The sequence below is a fragment of the Lethenteron reissneri genome, chromosome 27 (genome assembly GCF_015708825.2).
Source record: "Lethenteron reissneri isolate LAM-NWPU_2019-01 chromosome 27, ASM1570882v1, whole genome shotgun sequence".
In the NCBI taxonomy this organism is placed as follows: domain Eukaryota; kingdom Metazoa; phylum Chordata; class Hyperoartia; order Petromyzontiformes; family Petromyzontidae; genus Lethenteron; species Lethenteron reissneri.
This window is the reverse complement of record NC_083805.1, coordinates 16,589,824-16,611,329: the sequence shown is the minus strand read 5'-3', so window position 1 is coordinate 16,611,329 and position 21,506 is coordinate 16,589,824. Positions and strand designations below refer to the sequence as shown.

The window sequence follows — 21,506 nt, the reverse complement described above, 5'->3', positions numbered from 1 at the left end:
AATTCTCACGACGTTTCGGCCACAACGCAAGCAGCCGTCCTCAGGCGAAGAACAGAGCTGTCGGAAAGACGGCGTCCATAATGAAAGTGACTTTACCGAAAGAACCAAGACTATGCATCCCTGCAGTCACGAAAGCTTCAAATCGATACTGAGATCGATGACAAGTCTGCCCCGTGATCCGTGACCGCACAACAACAAAAAACACCCCAATTCGGGAGAGATGTGTGAGTGCTGCCCCCTAATGTGGCCACATCGTCACTGGAAGGAATCCCTGACATCAGTTCTGCAATGTCTGCTTCCCCGGACGGCTGTTAGCGAGCGCCTATTAAGGTATTGGTGGGTGGGCGCCACCAATCGCCCGGCCGCTTCGTCTCGCCCTCGTGCCGACGTTTCACATCGCCAGGCTAGGTGCATCTCGTACCAGGCTAGGTGCACCTGGCGCCAGGCTAGGTGCATCTCGTACCAGGCTAGGTGCACCTGGTGCCAGGCTAGGTGCATCTCGTACCAGGCTAGGTGCACCTCGTACCAGGCTAGGTGCATCTCGTACCAGGCTAGGTGCCCCTCGTACCAGGCTAGGTGCATCTCGTACCAGGCTAGGTGCACCTCGTACCAGGCTAGGTGCATCTCGTACCAGGCTAGGTGCCCCTCGTACCAGGCTAGGTGCGTCTCGTGCCAGGCTAGGTGCCCCTCGTACCAGGCTAGGTGCGTCTCGTGCCAGGCTAGGTGCGTCTCGTGTCAGGCTAGGTGCTTCTCGTGCCAGGCTAGGTGCATCTCGTGCCAGGCTAGGTGCATCTCGTACCAGGCTAGGTGCATCTCGTGCCAGGCTAGGTGCACCTCGTGCCAGGTAGTTGCCTCTCGTACCAGGCTAGGTGCACCTCGTGCCAGGCTAGGTGCATCTCGTACCAGGCTAGGTGCATCTCGTGCCAGGCTATGTGCCCCTCGTACCAGGCTAGGTGCATCTCGTACCAGGCTAGGTGCACCTCGTACCAGGCTAGGTGCATCTCGTACCAGGCTAGGTGCATCTCGTACCAGGCTAGGTGCCCCTCGTACCAGGCTAGGTGCATCTCGTACCAGGCTAGGTGCACCTCGTACCAGGCTAGGTGCCCCTCGTGCCAGGCTAGGTGCCCCTCGATGCGGACCACGTGCGCGGTGGGAGCTCACTAATCGATTCCATCGTTGCACGATTCAAATAATCGATTCTCATCGCCGAGGCGGAGTGGGGGGGGAAAGAAAAAAACCTCCGAGCTGGCACCGCGCGCATGCGCAGTAGCGACTCGCGGCGTGGAGCGAGCAGGCCGTGGTAGTAGTGGTGGTAGCTGGGCCAGTGGGGACCGCAGTCCGGCGACAGGCGAGGCGGGCAGCAGCAGCAGCAGCGCGGGTCGAGGGGACCGAGCGGGGTTCGCAGGGCGCTGGGACGGGGGGTCCCCGTGAGAGGTCGAGCAGCAGTAGCAGGAGCCGGGCCCCACCATGGATGACGACGAGGAGACGTACCGCCTGTGGAAGATCCGCAAGACTATCATGCAGGTGAGTGGCGCCGAAACCTCGGATAGCGCCGTGGCTCCAAGGCCTAGCGGGGTGGCTTCTTGCCTAGCGGCGTGGCTCAAAGCCTAGCGGCGTGGCTCCAAGGCCTAGCGGGGTGGCTTCTTGCCTAGCGGCGTGGCTCAAAGCCTAGCGGCGTGGCTCCAAGGCCTAGCGGCGTGGAGCCAGGCGCTGCCGGGGTTGGCTCCTTGCCTAGCGGCGTGGCTCAAAGCCTAGCGGCGTGGCTCCAAGGCCTAGCGGCGTGGAGCCAGGCACTGCCGGGGGTGGCTTCTTGCCTAGCGGCGTGGCTCCAAGGCCTAGCGGCGTGGAGCCAGGCGCTGCCGGGGTTGGCTCCTTGCCTAGCGGCGTGGCTCAAAGCCTAGCGGCGTGGCTCCAAGGCCTAGCGGCGTGGTGCCAGGCACTGCCGGGGTTGGCTCCTTGCTTAGCGGCGTGGTTCTAGGCCTAGCGCCGTGGCTCAGGCACTTGTCGGGGTTGGCTCCAGGCCTAGCGGCGTGGCTCCACTATGATTACGAGTGATTGTGAATGACACAATTCCATCAAAGTTATGCTTGACCCCCATATCTGGTGTCACGCAGAAAGGTGCTGATCAGGGATCTCTACCATGCCCGGTGTACCGTGCAGTCCCCAGCCATTATTCACTCTGCCTCGTTTGCCTTTCTATGTACAATGAAGGGGCATTGCCCGAAACGTCGCCTATGGTATACGTTTGTTGTTACGGCGCTGTTATTGGGAAATGTTGGGTTTGTGTTCTATTTGCTTGTGCACCACTGTCAGCGCAAGAGCAGCATCGCCAAATAATTAGTTTGATCAGGGATCGGATCGGTCCGTCATTCCTCCCCATTTGACGAACCAGAACCACCAATGGAACCTCATTTGCCAGTAAAAAATATGATAAAAAAATGTTTTACCCTTTTATCTGGCAACAAAACTTGACACCTTTTTTTACGAGGAGTCATGTTTGCATAGACCACAATACCTGCAGTCATAATGCAATTCAAGGACAATGCATACATTATCAGAGTTATGTTTTTTGTTTGCATTATGACTGCAGGTATTGTGGGCTATGCAAACATGACTCCTTGTAAAAAAGGTGTCAGTTTTGTTGCCAGATAAAAGGGTAAAAAAACAATTATCGAACTAGAACCACTTTGAAGGAATCCCCAGGAGTTGCCCCATGCGTCTCCTGGCGTTTGATGTAGGGAATTGACACGTTTGGCTTAGGGCCGCCAACTTGTTTAGATTTGGGGCCACGCTTTGGCGCTGTTGGCACACTTTAGAAGTGTATCGACTTGCTCGCACACAAGTGAGATTACATCTTTGGAGGCGGCAATTCCTCCTGTCACTGCAATTCAAAGTTGCACCACTTCGCCTTTAAGTGCGGCGCTCTGATTTGCGGGGCAGCGAATATGAAGAGACGTAGTGATTGAAAACTAATTTCTTTAGAACTGTTTTGTCTGTTTAGTTTGTTATCTTTTACCCGTACGGTGCGAACGAAGTTCAACATATTGTCCGTACGTACAGCACTGCGTGTGTATCTGTCGCTGTCCCACCGTGTGTAGCTGTGCCACGACCGCGGGTACCTGGTGACCCAGGATGAGCTGGACCAGTCCCTGGAAGAGTTCCGCTCTCAGTTCGGGGACAAGCCCAGCGAAGGACGACCCCGGCGCTCCGACCTCACCGTGCTGGTGGCCCACAACGACGACCCCACCGACCAGATGTTCGTCTTCTTCCCTGGTACGATAACTCGCACGGACACAAGACAAAGATCCCCCCGTGTGGCCTTAACAGACTGTTGGGGCAAGTGCTGTTAGCGAGCTGCACCTATCAAGGCCGGCACGGCACACCAGGGGGTGGGCGGCCAGCACCACTTGATGCAGTAAATTTAGCTGTGACGGTCCCACCTGATGACGGAGACGTGTTGCCTCCGAAACGTCGTGAGTTATTATTTGATTTCTATTATTATTTCTAGAATGTTTATTTATTTATTATTTTTTTCCCCCTACGTGACTTTACCGAGAAAACCTAAGAGTATAAATCCTTGCAGTCACGAAAGCTTCAAAACTAGAATCAGCACCACTTTGTCTCGCGAGTGGCGATGTTTTACACACTGTACCAGGTACTCATTTGAGGCAGAGTTGACCTAGGGGAGGCCCAGGACCAATTAAAATAATCATCACTGGTGTTGATCCGTGAGCAGGAATTGAACCCGTGCCGCCGGGTTTGTAATGCAGCGCGCGAACCGCTGTACTACCGCTCCCCACATACATCCAAATCCATATCCACACACGCACGTGACTTGCGCACTCGTGATTTCAGTTATACGTACATGCAGCTCTGCATGTGCATACGCATGTCCACAAGCAAAAATTGCAAGTGCACTTGCTCGCTGCTGGTAGGGCAGTTGAATAATCAAAATGTCCTTTATATATCCAGAAAAGCTCCACTGATTCCATAGTCATTGGAATGTTTGGTCAATTCCTTAATGTATTTTTTGTGCTGATGGAAGAAGCGCATGCAAATCGCGAGATAATACTTCAAAAAATATATACAGATTGGTCAGCAACCTGCTGGTGTACTACAATCTACCAGCCACCTCTACTCTGCAGTTGGATGTCTCGCACGAGTGTCAGTGCCTGTGCGTTGCGCTGACCATGCGTGCGTGTGCTGGATTAGAGGGGCACGGCGCGTGGGTGTAACATGCGCGTGGGTGTAACACGCGTGTGGGTGTAACACGCGTGCTCTGTGCAAATCCGTGCCGTCACAGAGGAGCCCAAGGTGGGGATCAAGACCATCAAGCTCTACTGCCAGCGCATGCAGGAGGAGAACATCACCCGGGCTATCATCGTGGTGCAGCAGGGCATGACGCCGTCCGCCAAGCAGGTGCAGCGCTGCACGCGCCACGCAGCCCCACCACATGGCCGCGTTCCATGGCCCCTCCACGCTGCCCCACCACGCTGCCCCACCACGCTGCCCCACCACGCTGCCCCACCACGCTGCCCCACCACGCTGCCCCACCACGCGGCCACACCACATGGCCCCACCACGCGGCCCTCCCCCAATGTGGCCCAATGCAGCAACCCAAACCCTCTACACTTTATACCCACATCAGCTGGGAATAAGCAGCATTATATAGTATCATGCACTCATGGCTACGTAGTGTTTATTATTATTTGCTACTGGTGTGCTCACCTCGTGTGTAAGTCACTTCTTCGATGAATTATTCCAACGGAAAAACATGCCTTCAGTTGCAGGCCTGCTTCTTTGTGAAATTATGTACTCACGAGCTATCGCATGGACACAATCCTTGACGTGTCTCCTTGAACATGACTACTCAACCGCTGGCCTAGAATCAGCCGTCGGTTTTAACTCCTCCTGCCTCAGTCTAATAAAACATGCTGGTGGTGTTCATCCTCCAATTTCAAAGACTGGTACATTTTTCCATTGATCATAAAAACGCTGTGTTTTTCACCACGGTCCCGGGTGGAGGCATGTCTTTCTTCATTTCGCACCTAATGTTTCACACCCGCAGCCCTGCCATGTAATCTACATCAACAAAGCAGTCTCCATAAGATAAACAGTAATTCACAATACATGGTAAAAGCCAAGCAAGTGATGTAGAGACACTTCATTAAGGAAACGGCAAATGCGTCACAAATCATTAGGGAAAGGGGCCTCCCCTGTGCACATCACTGTAGGCGATTTAACTCGTGACAAGATGCTAAGCAAGAGGGAGCGTGCATGAAGAGACAGCCAAAATGTTTAATGATGAAATCTGGACAATTTTCGGATGGAAGTGGCCTTGTGTAGGACTTCTTCTGTCGTATAGAAACAGCAACATTTGCAAGGGCAGATGGAGTTTAGATAGCAAGTCAAGAACATCGTCTGATGGGAGAAATTACTTTTTGTCGTCCCGCTGGGAAGGGATTACCAGGGGCGACTGTTCACAATGCGTTCTGTTGGGTGAGTTTGCCCGCACAGCTGAAACGCGGTTCGTCTTGTAACCCTCATCACCGCTCGTGCAGAAGATATGATCCACACCGCCCTCCTTGAGAGGTCCCGGTGTGGTTCAGGGGGTGGAGTGTTTGATGACAATACCCAGGCAGTTGCTTTGTTTTTATGGGGATGATGGTCAGGCTCCACTTGTTAGTGCCATTTTCAGTAGCTGAGTCTCGCAATGCTTTCTCAGAGAGAGCAGCATTTACCAGGTCATCAGCACACATAACACGGTTGACCAATATAGAGTTATCCCATTGTATTTGTACCAGATGGAAATTCCTCTGGTAAAGCGATCGCGAAAGCTTCTGGAACTATGTGGTCAAATGTACGTTAATGTAGGAGCCAGAGCACGTGTCCGTCGCACTCCCAAGGTGAACAGGGAAAGGCTTCGTGACCGCGAGGCCAGGTGGTTTGGCTGTGGGATCTTCAATCGGGCTCATGTTTTTTGTCATCTGCATTCCCGCACATCGGGGCCGCCACTTTTCGGTCTTCAGCGATGGTCCATTCCAGAAGGACCTCAGCTTTCGTCCACAGTGGTTGGCGTGACATTAGCCTGGGTGGTGGCGTTGTGAATGTTCTTGGTGGATGCCCGGCATTGAGTTTGTGATCAGTTTGAAACGTCCTTGCTTTTTATTTCTTGTATTTACTTTTTCTTTTCATTTTCAATTTGGGGCTTTTTTTTATCAAATATAATTCAATTTCAAAGAAATGAAGGCAAGGGCTTAGTGGGAAATCACGGTGAAATGAGATTAGAGAGAGACAGTGGCAGTGGAGATCTGGAAGGCAGAGAGAGACGGTCATGAGAGGTCTCGAAGGAAAGTATTAACACTTGCATGGAGTTAATGGAGAAGAAAGAACAGGAAGATAAGAGACACGGGTCTCTAGGTGAGAGAGATAAGGAGGAGGTATTTACATATGGCAGACGTGCAGGAGAAGTCAGAATGAGAAGCCTGGCGCACTCGGAGAGAGCCACACACAAGGGGGGCTTGAGAGAGCGGTGAACTAGCCATGAGACACAGAATCACGTGGAATTAAATGAGATGACATGGAAGAGAGATGGGGCACACATGCTGAGACTGGAGAAGATTACACATGTGTATGCAGGTGCCTGTGTGTGAGCTGTGTCTTTGGGAGTAGCGATGCTCGCAACAATGAGCGGCGCGCCGGGCAGATGAAACGTAGCAAGTTGGCCTAGTGGGGAGCACAGGTGGTGCATCTGCCAGTCATCCCAGTCGGTTAACCCGTAGCATCTGGATATGTCCCGTGACCTCCCATCAGTGAGCCATTGACACTTCACATGGCCTCAAAGTGCACCCAGCCAGACACAAGCTCTGTTGTGACGAACGGCAGCTGCTGTTGTTACTGTGCCGCTGTGTTGCAGACACTCGACTGAAACCGTTCTGTGTTACAATTCCTAGTTGACATTGTGTGTGTGTTGCGATCCCGTTGTGTAACTGTGGTTAACATGTTGTGTATGTTGTGATGCGCTGTGTGCTGATGTGTATCACAGTCTGGTTTAATATGCTGTGCGTGCTGATGCTGCGTGCCACATCTCTGGTTGACTTGCTGTGTGTGTTGTGATGCGGTGTGTCAGTCTGTGCTTGACATGATGTGTGTGTTGTGATGCGGGGATGCTGTGTGTGACATCTCTGGTTGACATGCTGTGTGTGTTGTGATGCTGTATGTCCTAGTCTCTGGTTGACTTGCTGTGTGTGTTGTGATGCTGTATGTCACAGTCTCTGGTTGACATGCTGTGTGTGTTGTGATGCTGTATGTCCTAGTCTCTGGTTGACTTGCTGTGTGTGTTGTGATGCTGTATGTCACAGTCTCTGGTTGACTTGCTGTGTGTGTTGTGATGCTGTATGTCACAGTCTTTAGTTGACATGCTGTGTGTGTTGTGATGTTGTGATGCTGTGTGTGACATCTCTGGTTGACTTCCTGTGTGTGTTGTGATGTTGTGTGTCACAGTCTTTGGTTGACATGCTGTGTGTGTTGTGATGTTGTGTGTCACAGTCTTTGGTTGACATGCTGTGCGTGTTGTGATGCTATGTTTCACAGTCTCTGGTTGACATGCTGTGTGTGTTGTGATGCTGTGTGTCACAGTCTGTGGTTAACTTGCTGTGCGTGTTGTGATGCTGTATGTCATAGTCTCTGGTTGACTTGCTGTGTGTGTTGTGATGCTGTATGTCACAGTCTGTGGTTAACTTGCTGTGTGTGTTGTGATGTTGTATGTCACAGTCTTTGGTTGACATGGCTCCGAAATACATCCTGGAGCAGTTTCTGCAGCAAGAGCTTCTCATCAACATTACAGAGCACGAGGTAACAGAACTCAGGAGGTTTTCTGGAACTCTGCATGCGTTGGTTATAATTACTGGCATTGCATATTCAGCTCTCACACGCTATCCCTCAACGGTCATTTATTATATAGGTTGAGTATTCAACCAATCCGTGATACAATTTGTCGTCTTTCTACAAGGATATCATGGTCCCTGTTGGAAACTATCCAAAGGAAATCATTGTTACGTGTGCGAATTGACATCGTCTGTGGAACCCTTCCCAAATTGTATTGGAGGTTAACAACAACAACAAAAACTCAACAGGTTCATCAATACAACTGTGGCCTTACACATCGGATCTGTTCTGGCGTATATTAATGCACCTCGATTTGATCTAACAGAGTACAATACGAATATTCTACTAGGGTTTTTCACCTTTTTTCTGGCAACAAAACTGACTCCTTTTGCAAGAAATCGTGTTTACATTAACCACAATACTTGCAGTGCAAACAAAAAACAATACTGATAATTTATGCATTGTCCTTGGAAATGATTGGTCCACACCAGAAACAGCTTTTCTTAGAGCCTAGTCTCATATGGTGTTCGACCAGATGACGCCAAAAGGCGCACGTACGAATATTGCATGAATATTTTTCCAATCCTAGATTCATCGAGTGACATTACATTTTCTCAAATACAGAAATGGAGCCCCCCCACCACGTTTGACGGCTGACTTTGTGCTCTTTGCCTTTCGGTGTTCTTTGGGCTTCAGCACTGGTGAGACAAAGCCATGAAAGCGGCTGTCTCCCCTCGAGTGCAGGCCACTCAATTTTAAGGACACTGCATACACTATCAAACCATATTTGTTTGCGTGTTTCACCAACAAGCATGTGTGGTTAATGCGGACTTGATGTCTTGTCATAGGTGCCTGTTTGGTGTTTGAGCATCTTAACACCGCCTGTATTATTGCCAGAAAGGTTACACCCTTTTATTTTTATATCATCTTGATGCTGGCAAAATAGGTCTCAGAATATTCTGTTTGTGACCAGGTCATATGAGTTGACATCCAGGACTTGGGCATGTGCTCGCACATAGATGTGCCAGTGTGTGTACAGCTTTGTGATTATCTGCATATGTATTTGTCTGCAATGGGGGAGTGGTAGTGCAGTGGTTAGCACACTGCGCTATGAACCCAGCGACCCGAGTCCGGATTAACACTCTCAACCAATAACCGTAGCGAACATTTTCACCGGTATTTAAATGACCACATGCAACGATTTGTAAGCATCAACACTGGGCAGACAAAGCGGCCGGGCATGGTGCTAGCCATCCACCCCCTTGTGTGCCGTGCCAGCCTTCATAGGTGCTCGCAAACAGCACTTGCCCCAACAATCTGTTAAAGGCTATATGGGGGATCTTTGTCTATCTGTGTGTGTGTGTGCAGTTGGTCCCAGAGCACAACGTGATGACGAAGGAAGAGGTGACGGAACTCCTGGCACGATAGTATCCTCCGCTGCTGGCCAGCCGCTGCCTGGCCACTATGCACGCACCATGCACATGAATCTTCTTGGTTCTTTCGGTAAAGTCACGTAGAAGGGAAGTAATAAAATAATAAAAATAAAACATAATAAAATAATTCTCACGACGTTTCGGGTACAACGCAAGCAGCCGTCTTCAGGTGAAGACGGCTGCTTGCGTTTTATTTTTATTATTTTATTACTTCCCTTCTACGTGACTTTACCAAAAGAACTAAGAAGATGAATCCCTGCAGTCACGAAAGCGTTAAATCGAAACATACACATGAACTTAACAACGAGGATTCCATCGCTAGTATGATTCATGTTTGATTTGTGTGAGGCTATGTAATAATCGGACTAAATTTGTGACGTTTAGAAGCCTCTAGCACCCAACATGGCCCAAGAGGGCCAAGTTTAATGTGCCAATTATTGTTTCAGCTTAACGGTGAGTTGAAGAACAATCCTCACAACTAAGTTTAGGAATCTGATGTGACATTTTATTTAAAACTATGTCAAACAGCACCAGGACAAGATCCAGGAAGACGGATTAATCCAGGAAGCCTGAATCGCTGCTAAACTGTTACGGTTCAACTTTTATTTCTGGAATAAAAATAATACCGTCGAGTCCCCATCGATGTAACCACGGCAAAAGGCTTCAGGGATGCGTGCGTGCGTGTGGGGGTGCTTGTGATGACGCACGTGCGGACTGCGCCGGTGTACGCACGCTTAGCGCCCGGTGCGCTGGGGGACTCTTCGCGTTGCCGCTTGCCTCCTTGACGGAATCGCAGCAAGCTGAAGGAGTCTCAGCTGCCTCGCATCCAGCAGGGCGACCCCGTCGCCAGGTACTTTGGGCTCAAGCGCGGCCAGGTGAGCTGCATTCCTCGCCCAACTCTCCCGGCCAACGCCAAACAAAGAAAACCGATTCAATGTTTCAAGGTTAAATACTGCATCGTGAAAATCCGCAATATTCCAGTCGAGATGTGTGTGTGTTTAATTTTGTTACATTCATGGGTGATGCCGCAGTAGTCACACTTGTACCTGACAGCAACATGGCTCTGGGATCGATTCCCAACTTTGATGCCTTTCTCTGTGGAGTTTGTATGTTCTGCCTTCGCTCCGCATGGATTTCCTCCGGGTTCTCCAGTTTCCTCCCATTGCAAACAAATACATGAATTGTCGTTGATGTTGGCTAAACATCCCAAAGCTGTAAAACGGTATTGCAAGTTGCTGAGTTGGAATTACCTACGGGAGCAAATTCACTACCTGGCAGAACCGTCCTGAAAAAGAGTCTTGAGACTCAGGTTAACAAAAAAAAATGAAAGCGTAATTTATTATTTATATAACATAAGTTAAATTAGAAAAACGCTTTGGGTCACATCCCAAGGACAGTGCGGGCTGCTAGTTAATAAAAACACAATTACGCCAATCACGTTGTTTACCTTTCCTATACTTTGCACTCCTATCGCGTTTTTTGTGTTGTACCGTTCTGACCCCGTGCCCCTACTGGACATCTGTAAAAACAAAAATAGAGCTTTATAGCTCATCGGAATCCTCCAGTACAAAGAATATTCTGATTCTGATTTAGAAAAATGTTATTCTGGCATTGCGGTACATCACGTGATCATGGGAAATGGTGGAAACTTGGAGAAGCTTTCATCCAGCAGTGGGTTGACCATGGCTGATAGTGGTGATAATGAACGTATACTACTGCACTGTAAATGATGCAAAGTGTCATTTTTGTGACTAGTTTGTGAGAACATGATATTTAGATCAAAATAACATGTGGTGGTGGTATGTCTGTGTGTGTGTGTGGTGGTGGTGTGTGCGTGATTGTGTTTCAGGTGGTGAAAATCATCCGGCCCAGTGAGACGGCCGGACGCTACATCACCTACCGCCTGGTGCAGTGAGGACAAGCCCTGCTGGCTGGCACTGGCTGGCACAGGCTGCCACAGGCTGCCACATGCTGCCACAGGCTGCCACAGGCTGCCACAGGCTGCCACAGGCTGCCACAGGCTGCCACAGGCTGCCACAGGTTGCCACAGGCTGGCACACACCCACACCGCCAGATGTGGGCATTACAAAAGTCTCGCACAGTGGATGGATATTTAGGGTTTTAAATTTTAAATCATACATTTCACAAATGTCCAAATTCCAAAAGTATCTTCGTGATTGCGCATAATAATTTTTTGGTTTAACTTTAAAGTGTCGGTGTATGACATGCATTGCCAATTTCTTTCATCAATATTTCTAAGTTCTTACCGATCTTCTTTGAACAGATTAGGTTTTTTTTGTGTTTGGAAATTATAGTGCTACTTTTTTTCATGATGCCATTCTATTTGTAGCCAAATATTATTTGTTTTAAGGTTTCCATTCAACACAGGTTATCAGAATCTACAATACAAAGTTACTTCAGCATCAGTTAGAGGGAGGGTGAGCGAGCTGGTAAGAAAAGATGTATGTATGTTGAACTTCTTTCGCACCATACGTAGCCATCCGTGCTAATCGGAGGTGCGGGAGAAGGACAACAAAACGAAACACAAAGTTTTAAAGGAATTAGTTTTCAATCTAGATTCTGATTTAAAAGCGCATAGCTCCCAGTAGCTTCCTAATATCGGAAGGAAGAGAGCATTCCAGTCGGCCACGAAAGCGCGCGGCGCGGCGAGCGTCTTTGTCCAATGGCTATCCAAGATGGCACCGCTGCTGCGAGGATGACCACCGGGTAGGGTGACGGTTGGAGATGGAACCACACTGGAGAATGAGACCGGACCTTGTAACTGGCGGCGTTTGCGTTTGGCGGGACTTTTATTCTCGGAACATTTTTCCCAGTTGTGTAAGTTATTTTTTTTGTCTCAACATTTTCTTTTTTTAATAAAGGTGACAAAATAAAAGACTCTGTGACTGTCACGTACCCCGTTTAGTGCATTCTGGTTCTTGGCTTGGCTCTAAGGTCACAAGCCACGAGTGGGAGGGAGATGAGCCTGTGGAGCCTCGACTTGTTTTTATCACACCGTTATCATTACGATCCATGGGCAGATAGCCCGTGGGTATTCGCTGGACATTTCAGCATTTATTTCCAGTTTCCTCTTGTACCAATATTGGCAAGTAGTGGCCAAATATTTCTGGCACTAATCTCTCGTGTCGTCAAGCCATCTGTTAGCTTTTCTCCTCTGTCTGGTTCCTTCCATTTTTCTGAACAACACACTTCATTTTGCTGTTGTCCATCCTACATGTGTCCAAATCGTGCCAGGTTCCTCTTCTCATTTATCACTGCCTGCATCAGGTCGTCTTCTATGCAACTTTTTTTCTTCTACATTCACTCTGGGTCCAGCTTAGATGCAGTATCCTGTAGCAATACATTTCTCGTGCCAATATATTTTTTATCACATACAGCAAGCCAAATGTAGACAACTTTGTATGAAATTGTAAAAAAAAATTGCTTGATTTTCAACATGCGCCACCACGCACGCGCAACGACCACCCCAGTGACGGTGCACGAACGCCAGCAAATTTTCGGATTTTTGGCCCTGGGGTTTGAGGTCCAACAGATGCCCCCACTGCAGCTGTTGGTGCAAACAATAGCAAGCCTCGCTGCATGTTCGTTGTATAAGTTAGCCAATGTGGTTTATAAAGCTCTGCGTGGTCTTGGACCAAGGTACCTGGGGTCCCGAGTGATCTGCCACACGGCTGGGGTTGATGCTCTACTTCGCTCTTCAGAGCAGGAGCGACTACTACGACTACTCTCCCAGCCTCGGCTCTTGCGCTCGACGCTGGGGGTCGGGCCTTCTCCAGGGTTGCCCCAAAGATCGCTACGAGCCACAGGGTGTTTAGGAGTGCGAGACTCACTTTTCTCGTGGCCTTTTACTGAAACATTACTCAATTGTCTTTGCATTTTATTTTAGTGTGCAATGGTTTGATACCCCGCCTTGAGTGGAGGTGATATTACATTTAAAATAAATACAGTCACGGTCAAATCAATATGAACGTATGTTGACGTGTGTGGTTTGAAATCCAGTTGCGTATAGATTGATGCTGCTCTCACAGATCCCAAGTTGTAATTGCGGGTCACTGATTTCGGTTCGGTCAGCCCCCATCTCCATGCATCACGTGTGACTAGCGCTCTAGTGGAGCCTGACAGGACACGCTACCTGATTTCACTCAAGCACGTGTACGGTCATGATCCCAATTCCACAGCAGTCAGACCGTACAACGCCTGTCCTGATGCCGCACACGATCACCTTTGAATCACGTTTTTGCTTTGGCTGTCCTGACCATTGTGTGTCCGGTGCAGATGGTTTAAATTTAGTTTGACAAATATTTGTCATTTCTGACTTATGCTCGTGTCCTGACATGTTTATCCAGTATCAGGCACACGGTGATGATGATGATGTGGCTTGGTCTGTAGCCCTGGCAAGGTCCTCCACAGTTGCGTGGCTCCTGGAGGAGCCAACACACCGACAGATTCTCCGCGGTCTTTGTTGAACTGTTCGGCTCCTTTTTCAGAAGCGACCTGGCCACAAATGAGAGCTCAGCGGAGTGGCTTATCACGTGGAAATGTATAGCAACTAAATACTCTAAACGAATCTTGATTTGAAGCTTTCGTGACTGCAGGAATCCATCTCTTTGGTTCTTTCGGTAAAGTCACGTAGGTAGAAAATAAAATAGATCACGACGTTTCAGGCGCAACACAAGCGTCCGTCATCAGGTGGGAAAGCACGGTCTGCTGCTGAGGCAGACTGTTTTAAAAGGTGTGAAATGGGTGTAGCCCAAGGGTCATAAAGAAGTGGCCGGGGCTAGTGATGTTCATGTGAGAAATTAGCATGTAACTGTAAGATAGTAGAGCGGCCTCCTCAACGGGCAAGTCCACCTCAGCTGTACTTAACTCAGCTCACTTGGTTTCTCTAAATAAGGACATCTCACTGTCTCCGGATGATTTGCTTGTTAGTTTCGATGTAGTCTCTCTGTTCACTAATGTACCTGTACTTGATACGATTGCAATCATTGAAGACTTGGTCCAACAAGGACTGAATCCAGATGTACCAACTTTGGTAAGGCACTGTCTTACCAACACATACTTCACCTGGAATGGTACATTCTACAGACAAAATGAAGGTACCCCAATGGGTTCTCCCTTATCGCCAGTGGTAGCGAATGTTTTCATGGAAAATTTTGAGAAAGAGGCCATCCAGACAGCGACCCTAGGTCCGTCCTTGAGGAGGAGATACGTAGATGACACGTTTGTCATTTGGCCACATGGCCTGCCAGCACTGAACCAATTTCTCAATCACATCAATTCCACTCACCCGTCTATCAAATTCACCATGGAAGTGGAAAAGGATGGCAAGCTTCCATTCCTGGATGTTTTGATCGAGAAGAGACCTGATGGCTCGTTGGGACATTCTGTCTACAGGAAAGCCACCCACACGGATGCCTATCTAAAGCCTGACTCCCACCACCATCCGGCCCAGAAGAATTCCCTCATCAAAACACTACACCATAGGGCCCCGTTGCATCTCCGACCAGCACCACCTAGCCAGTGAGTTGGAGCACTTACACCAAGCCCTCAGGATGAACGGATACTCGGACTATACAATCCGCAAAGCTGTCTCCCCAGCCATGCGGAGACAACCTTCTGAGGATCCAACCAAAACCATCACTTTACCGTACATAGCAGGGGTTACCAAAAAGATTTCCAAAATCTTAAACCAACACAAGATCCAGTGATTTAATCCCATCTGTAAAAGGATGTGATTCCTGACATGCAATACCCGGGTGTCTACAAACTGAGCTGTGGTTGCGGCAGCAGCTACATTGGGGAAACGAAACGACATGTCTCGGACCGCGTTCGTGAACAAGTCAGATCTGAAACACGGTAGGACCAATACCTCTGCCGTTGCAGGATGGGTACAAACTGAGCAATTATTGGAAGGACGTTATTAACTAGGTAAAGTCTTAACTGACTGTGATGTTTCCATCCTACCTGCCTATGTCAGCTGTTATTTCGACTCTGTGTGTGTCTCTCTCTCTCGGCCTCTCTCTTAGATTTTTCATGCTCACGTCTGTTGCATTGCACTCTCATGCCTTTGGATTGCACTTTCATGCTCACATGTCTTTTGGATTGCACTCTCATACTGACAGGCCCTTCGGATTACACCCGTTGGGTTGCACTCCCTCGTCGAGGAGGCCGTTCTTCTACTTCTTTTCTACAGTTACATGCTAATACCTCACATTAATATCATGCTAATCTCTCACTTTAACATAACCACTTGCGTGCCCTCTAATTTATCACATTAACATCATGCTAATCTCTCACTTTAACATAACCACTTGCGTGCCCTCTAATTTCTCACATTAACATCATTCTAATCCCTCACATTAACATAGCCACTTCCGTGCCCTCGTCCAGGAGGCCGCTCTCCTCCTATCTCACAGCTACATGATAAGTTCTCACATTAACATCACTAGCCCCGGCCACTTCTTTGTGACCCTTGGGCTACACTCATTTCAAACCTTTTAAAACAGTCTGCCTCAGCAGCAGACCATGCTTTCCCACCTGATAACGGACGCTTGTGTTGCACTTGAAACGTCGTGATTTACTCTAAACGAATGTTTCTGAATGTGGAGGGAAAAACCAGAGGACCTGGAGAAAAATCCACGCTACCATTCGTACCGAATAGAAAGTGCGTCGATCTTTAGCATCGAACAGAAGGAACAGATTACCAGTTGCGGCCCAGTCGATGGGTTACATATCCCCAGGCTGTGTGATGGCTGTTGAAGTCACTGGCAGGCAACCGCAGGATGGGTCACGGCAGGCAGCATGTTTGGGCTCCATGCTGATGATGATGGCTGTCGGTGAGTTATTTTCTGGGTTCGTTGTGCTGAGGTCCTTGAGATGGGATGTCACGTGACGTTGCTAGTCCGTGCTTGGGATGGTGGTGGCTGGCAGCTTTCCTAGAAATCCAGGGGGGATTTTCATTTCTGAGGCTTTTTGGTCGTCGGCTGTACGGATTTCGTGGAGCGGGAACACGCCGATCATGTGGAGTTTGAGGAAACGTCCCAAGAAGTTGCACGTGGGCCTTGATAGGCACTCTACATTCAGATGGTACAAACGTAGTGACGGCCCCACACTGCGGTAAGTTTCACCCTGAAAAGGACCTTTGGTGTTGGGCTGTGTTCACGCGTAACTGGATTATACGGGATAATGAGTGTCGGATACTTCTCAGTAATAATTTAGGTCAGTGTGTGTCGGTATAACCAGTTATTTCAAGTGCAAAAGAGTTTTTTTTTAAGGCATTTAAGATGTATTGCGTTCTCTACACTTTCAGAGCCGACGTGCTACTAATGCGTTAATTAAAAGTGTGAAACACTGGGAAACCAACTGTCACACAACTACAGCAAGTCTATCTCATCAGCAAAGCGTCCATGACCCACGGATGTAATTGATTTAGAGACTTAATTGCATTTTAGCAGGGCAACACTTTGTACATTTCCAAAATTAATCATTTACGTGAATGAAGTTGGGAGATTGTGTAACAACTTTTTCAGAACGACACGCTTATTTTTTTTGGAATATTTGTGTTTTTTTCTGGACAATAAACCTGGCCTGGTCACGCTATGCCAGAGCGACGGACTCACTATTGCAGGAGATACAAATCCCAGTCTGTGAGTTGACTCAGTAATCCCGCAATAATAAAATAATACCACTGTGTGAACAACAGTGGCTCTCATGCTGAGCAATTGGCCCTTGTTATGGGAACGTGGAATTTCCCACCGCTGGCTCGGACACCAGCAGAAGTCAGCTACACCACAATATCATAATAACAACCTCTATTTTATAAAGCGCCTTTCATTTCGAAATATCTCAGAAGCATCACAGTGCTCGCCTGTGCAGGGAATGATGCTCTGGCTTGCCTGATATGCTTGGGAATTGTGGCGTTGAGGATTGATGGGGCAATGGAGTGCCGCAATGCTCGGCTGAGTTACTGCCGAGTTAACACAATCTGGTGTACGATATATATTTTTTACGAAAACGATTGCCCGAAAGCTCACGCGAGGTCGCACTCGGGTGTGTGGCCGCGGGCACGCGCGGTGCAGCCGTGGCTCTCTTACGATCGAGCGAGTGGAGAGAATGGAAAGCGCCCTCTCTTGCTCTCGATTTACCAGGAACCCATTTCACAGGGAAGGGCATCAAGCAGTCTTTTTTTTATTATAGCGGTCGTCACTAAAAACGTCACAAAAACAAACTACTCCCTTGAGGCGGATTGTAATTTCAAACATGTTTAAGAAACGCAACTTGCCACGTGACTCCGTGATAGCGCAAGTGGCTCGAAATCAGAATGTCACAAGTTCACATCCTGGCTGCGGCGTCCACCCAGCCCATCATTCCTCTGGGGTTGATTAAAACGAGTACCACGTTGTGGGAAGGATAACAGTGCTTGCCCTCTGAAAAACAGCTTCATATCTCATCGGATTCCTCCAGTATAGATACATATTCTGAAATTGCCACCGCCATGGCAATGTAAAGTTCTCGCCACATTCCAAGGGCTGTTAACGAGAGATGGGCAACTCCTCAAGTCCCATTGGCGCAGGATATCGCTGATTTTAATTGCACGGGCCATTTAGTAAAATCAACCTTCATCAACTTTATCCTTCCTCCTGCAATGAAGGGGGGCTGGTGTATCTTGTATTGAAGAGGGCGTCCGAAGTGATTCAAGCCGAATTTAAATGATGGTCAAATTTTACCCGACTCGGTGGTTGTAAGAGAATGGCCAATTCATCTTCTTGGTTCTTTCGGTAAAGTCACGTAGAAGGAAAATAATAAAATAATAAAAATAAAACATCATAAAATAATTCTCACGACGTTTCGGCCACAACGCAAGCAGCCGTCTTCAGGTGGAGAACAGGTCTGTCAAGTAGACAGAGTCTCGACAGACCTGTTCTCCACCTGAAGACGGCTGCTTGCGTTGTGGCCGAAACGTCGTGAGAATTATTTTATGATGTTTTATTTTTATTATTTTATTATTTTCCTTCTACGTGACTTTACCGAAAGAACCAAGAAGATGAATCCCTGCAGTCACGAAAGCTTTAAATCGAAATGGCCAATTGTTTAAAGCCCATTGTGCTGCTGTAGCGGCTGTAAAGAGGCGTGCGGCCCGCGAGCGCCTGGAGGCGCCACGGCGGAGCGAGCAGCACGACACGAAGACGAGCAGAGCCGATAACGGGCGAGCTGCCTCGTCCATCTCATTCGGACGACTGCCGGGACGAGGCGGCAGCGGTCACGAAGGTTCACAGCTGCACACGCAGCGTAATTAGCTGGGGCGCGCTGCGTTGTTTTCACAGCAGTCGGTTGCGTTTCACGCTGACTGGCTTCAAGTAGGGTTTGCCGCAAACCTCTGGTACAAAAACACCGGGGCATATATTGGTGGGAAGAAGAATGCCTCAATGTCAGAAGAGGGGAGAGCATTGTATTGGCTGGTGCAACGTCGTTATAATTGCGCAGCCGGCAAAAACCAGGGACACGATGTCACCGGGAAGACCTTGCAGAGGACGATGCTGTGAAAACGAGGACAGGCGGCTTAGCCAGACTACTTGCAACTTAACTGAGAAAGAAAAAAAAAGGATTAAGTTAAGGTTTTATAACTCTGTGCCGCGTTGTCGGCAGCTTCGGAATAATCTCCCCACCATCAATAAACGTTATAATGACGTCACAATGGTCTTAAATTCATATCTAAAAACCAAGTACGTAGAGTTGTTTTCACGAGGTCAATGCCACTCTTGCCAAATCCACGCTGACGGAACGAATTCCCATCGTACACAATACAATTTGGATGTGTATAAATGCAATCGCATTTCAAGCAGTTGTCGAGAGCAGGAGGTATTTAAAATATGTTTTAAGCAAGTAAAAGAGGAAAGTCCTGAGCATGGATTTGAAGAGGTGTAGAGCAGTGGTTCTTAGCCTTTGGTTATGAACCGTTAAAATGCATAATGTTAATTAATACGTCGGGTTTGATGAAACAGCGTCATTGTACTTACGTGCCCGTGTTTAATTTGTGTTTTCGATGATGTCCCTTAAGAAAAACCTCTGGCATGTCTCGCACCCTCAGAAAAGGCATCTCGCACCCCAGGGGGTGGTGGAAGGGAATTCCAGACTCCAAAGTAACGCAGCCTGAGCCCAGTTTTCCCGGGGGCGACGGCAGAACGCATTTATGGGGCCCAACCGCGCCCTGCACTTAGCCAGGGCCGGGCCCTGCCACGATGCCACGTGGTCGTCGTGGTGCATTTGGCCCGTGGGGTGAATCTTCACCAACCCCCACACCCAGTGCCGGATTAAGCTAGTGCGGGGCCTGGAGCAAGTGTTATAAAGGGGCCCTCAATAAAAAAAACACAAATATGAAAACACACATTTTTTACTTGCATAGTAAAGCAACTGTATTTTTTCATTTTCTATACAGCCAGATAATACCACAAATTGCAAACCTTAAACACCCAGTCGTTCATATTAGTTGAAGGCGGTATAGTACTATAGTAATAGAGCAAGTGCAGAATCACTGAACCGGAATTGATAGCTTGAAAGCATTTGTGGTGCCACAGCGACGGGGCCGCTCTGCCGAGCCAGGGAGCCGCCCGGCTTCCCCCACCGCACTGCCCCCCATCACCCGCCCCACATAAGCACACACCCGCACGCATCCCCCCCCCCCCCATAGAGCTGGAAGGGAAGGTTACCTGATCGACCGGTTTTTATCCGAGAGACCCTTATCGGGATTAATTCTCACGGTTTCCGGCGATCAGGGAATTGGATGACCTCCCCCGTGCTACGTGGTACCGCGGCGCTGCTGCCGGCCTTAATATGGTGTGGTCGCGGCGTGGGGCATTCGGCCACCGCGGTTGAGGCGCATTTCCCCCCACACACACCCCCACGAGTCGACGGGGCAAGCAGGGGAGGCACGAGACAGCATGAATAGCGGGGTCACAGGGGCTGTTGCGCATAGTCATGGGGGGTTGGGATAATTGCGCTTGAGCGCGCAGGCCCCATTGTTAGGAAGGGTAAGGGAGTAATTAGGATGTACGCCGCCAACGTCGCTCACTGATTAGCATATCAACAGCGCCTGGGGACTGTCGTGCGCGGGCTTGGGTTGCACGAGCCCATGGTTCAGCGCAGCATCCCCTTTGGAGGTAGGGAGGATAAATAGAGGAGCGCAGAGGGGAAATCGCTCTCTTACTCCAGCGCCAGGCGACCAGACGCAGCTCGAGCCAGCGACCCGGCCGTCCGTGCGACGCACCGAGGCACGCGGTTAACACAAGGATCAGCGGACCGCCGTGGACACTTAACAGTGAGTAAGAAGGTGAATTAGAATCATAGCCGATAAATAGGGAATAGGTACAGGTTTAGTGGAATAGGCCAGCCTCGTCGACTCACTGATTCAACATCAATTCGCAGGTGGCATATAATAAATCATTAATAGCGAAGCGTGGTCTCGCGTGATCTTGTCGTGCAGTGTGAGCGTGTGGGTGCGCTGTGTGCACAGTGGTTCGCCACGTGAGTGAGCGCTGCGCGGAGCTGAGCGCGCGGGTTGCGTGTGGGAACGCGTGTGGTACCGTGTGTGCGTAAGCTCGCGGCGTGCTTAATAGGCGTACCCCAGGTGCGCGATCATAACGCAAGCGGCCAGCAGACGGCGAGCGCTGCGCAGGGCGGCGCAAGAGTGGGTGTCGCGTGTGTTCACTCCGTGTGTGATACAGGTGCGCGATCATAACTTGCGTAGTTGGTGTGGAGTTGGAGTGCACGGAGCGGCGTGTGTGTGTGTGCATACGTTCGTTACATGTCGGATACGGATGCGCATTGGTAACGTGCCGCACAGGGCTATACTGCGAGCACGGCGTTTGATTGACGATGATGTGCGCACGTATGCTCGCAGCGTGGGAGCGCGGCGCGAGGCTGTAACAGTAGGGGCGTCGCATTCGAATGCCGGCGAAACCGTAGCGAGTAATAGGGAGGTGGGGTAACGTAAACGGAATAGGGGATGCAGGCGGGAGGGACCCCGGGGGCCGACGGCCCCCACAAATTGGTGTCAGAAACGGGACGATTCCCCGCGCCCCCAAGGGAGAGAGGCCCCCCAACCCAAGTTAAAGTAAAATGCACATTTACGGGCAAAGGGATTCCATCATGGAAATCGTTTGCCCGCAG

The 21,506-nt window shown here is 49.3% G+C and overlaps 1 protein-coding gene across 1 annotated transcript; it reads left to right on the top strand.

Annotated features, from left to right (window-relative positions):
- Positions 1-1,270: 1,270 nt before the first annotated feature.
- On the top strand, positions 1,271-12,236 carry POLR2E (RNA polymerase II, I and III subunit E). Its single transcript, XM_061561594.1, has 7 exons — positions 1,271-1,524; positions 3,099-3,273; positions 4,304-4,419; positions 7,774-7,854; positions 9,256-9,314; positions 10,117-10,195; positions 11,170-12,236. Exons 1-7 carry the CDS (start codon positions 1,468-1,470, stop codon positions 11,233-11,235), a joined length of 633 nt encoding a protein of 210 aa, XP_061417578.1. The 5' UTR covers positions 1,271-1,467; the 3' UTR covers positions 11,236-12,236.
- Positions 12,237-21,506: the final 9,270 nt, after the last annotated feature.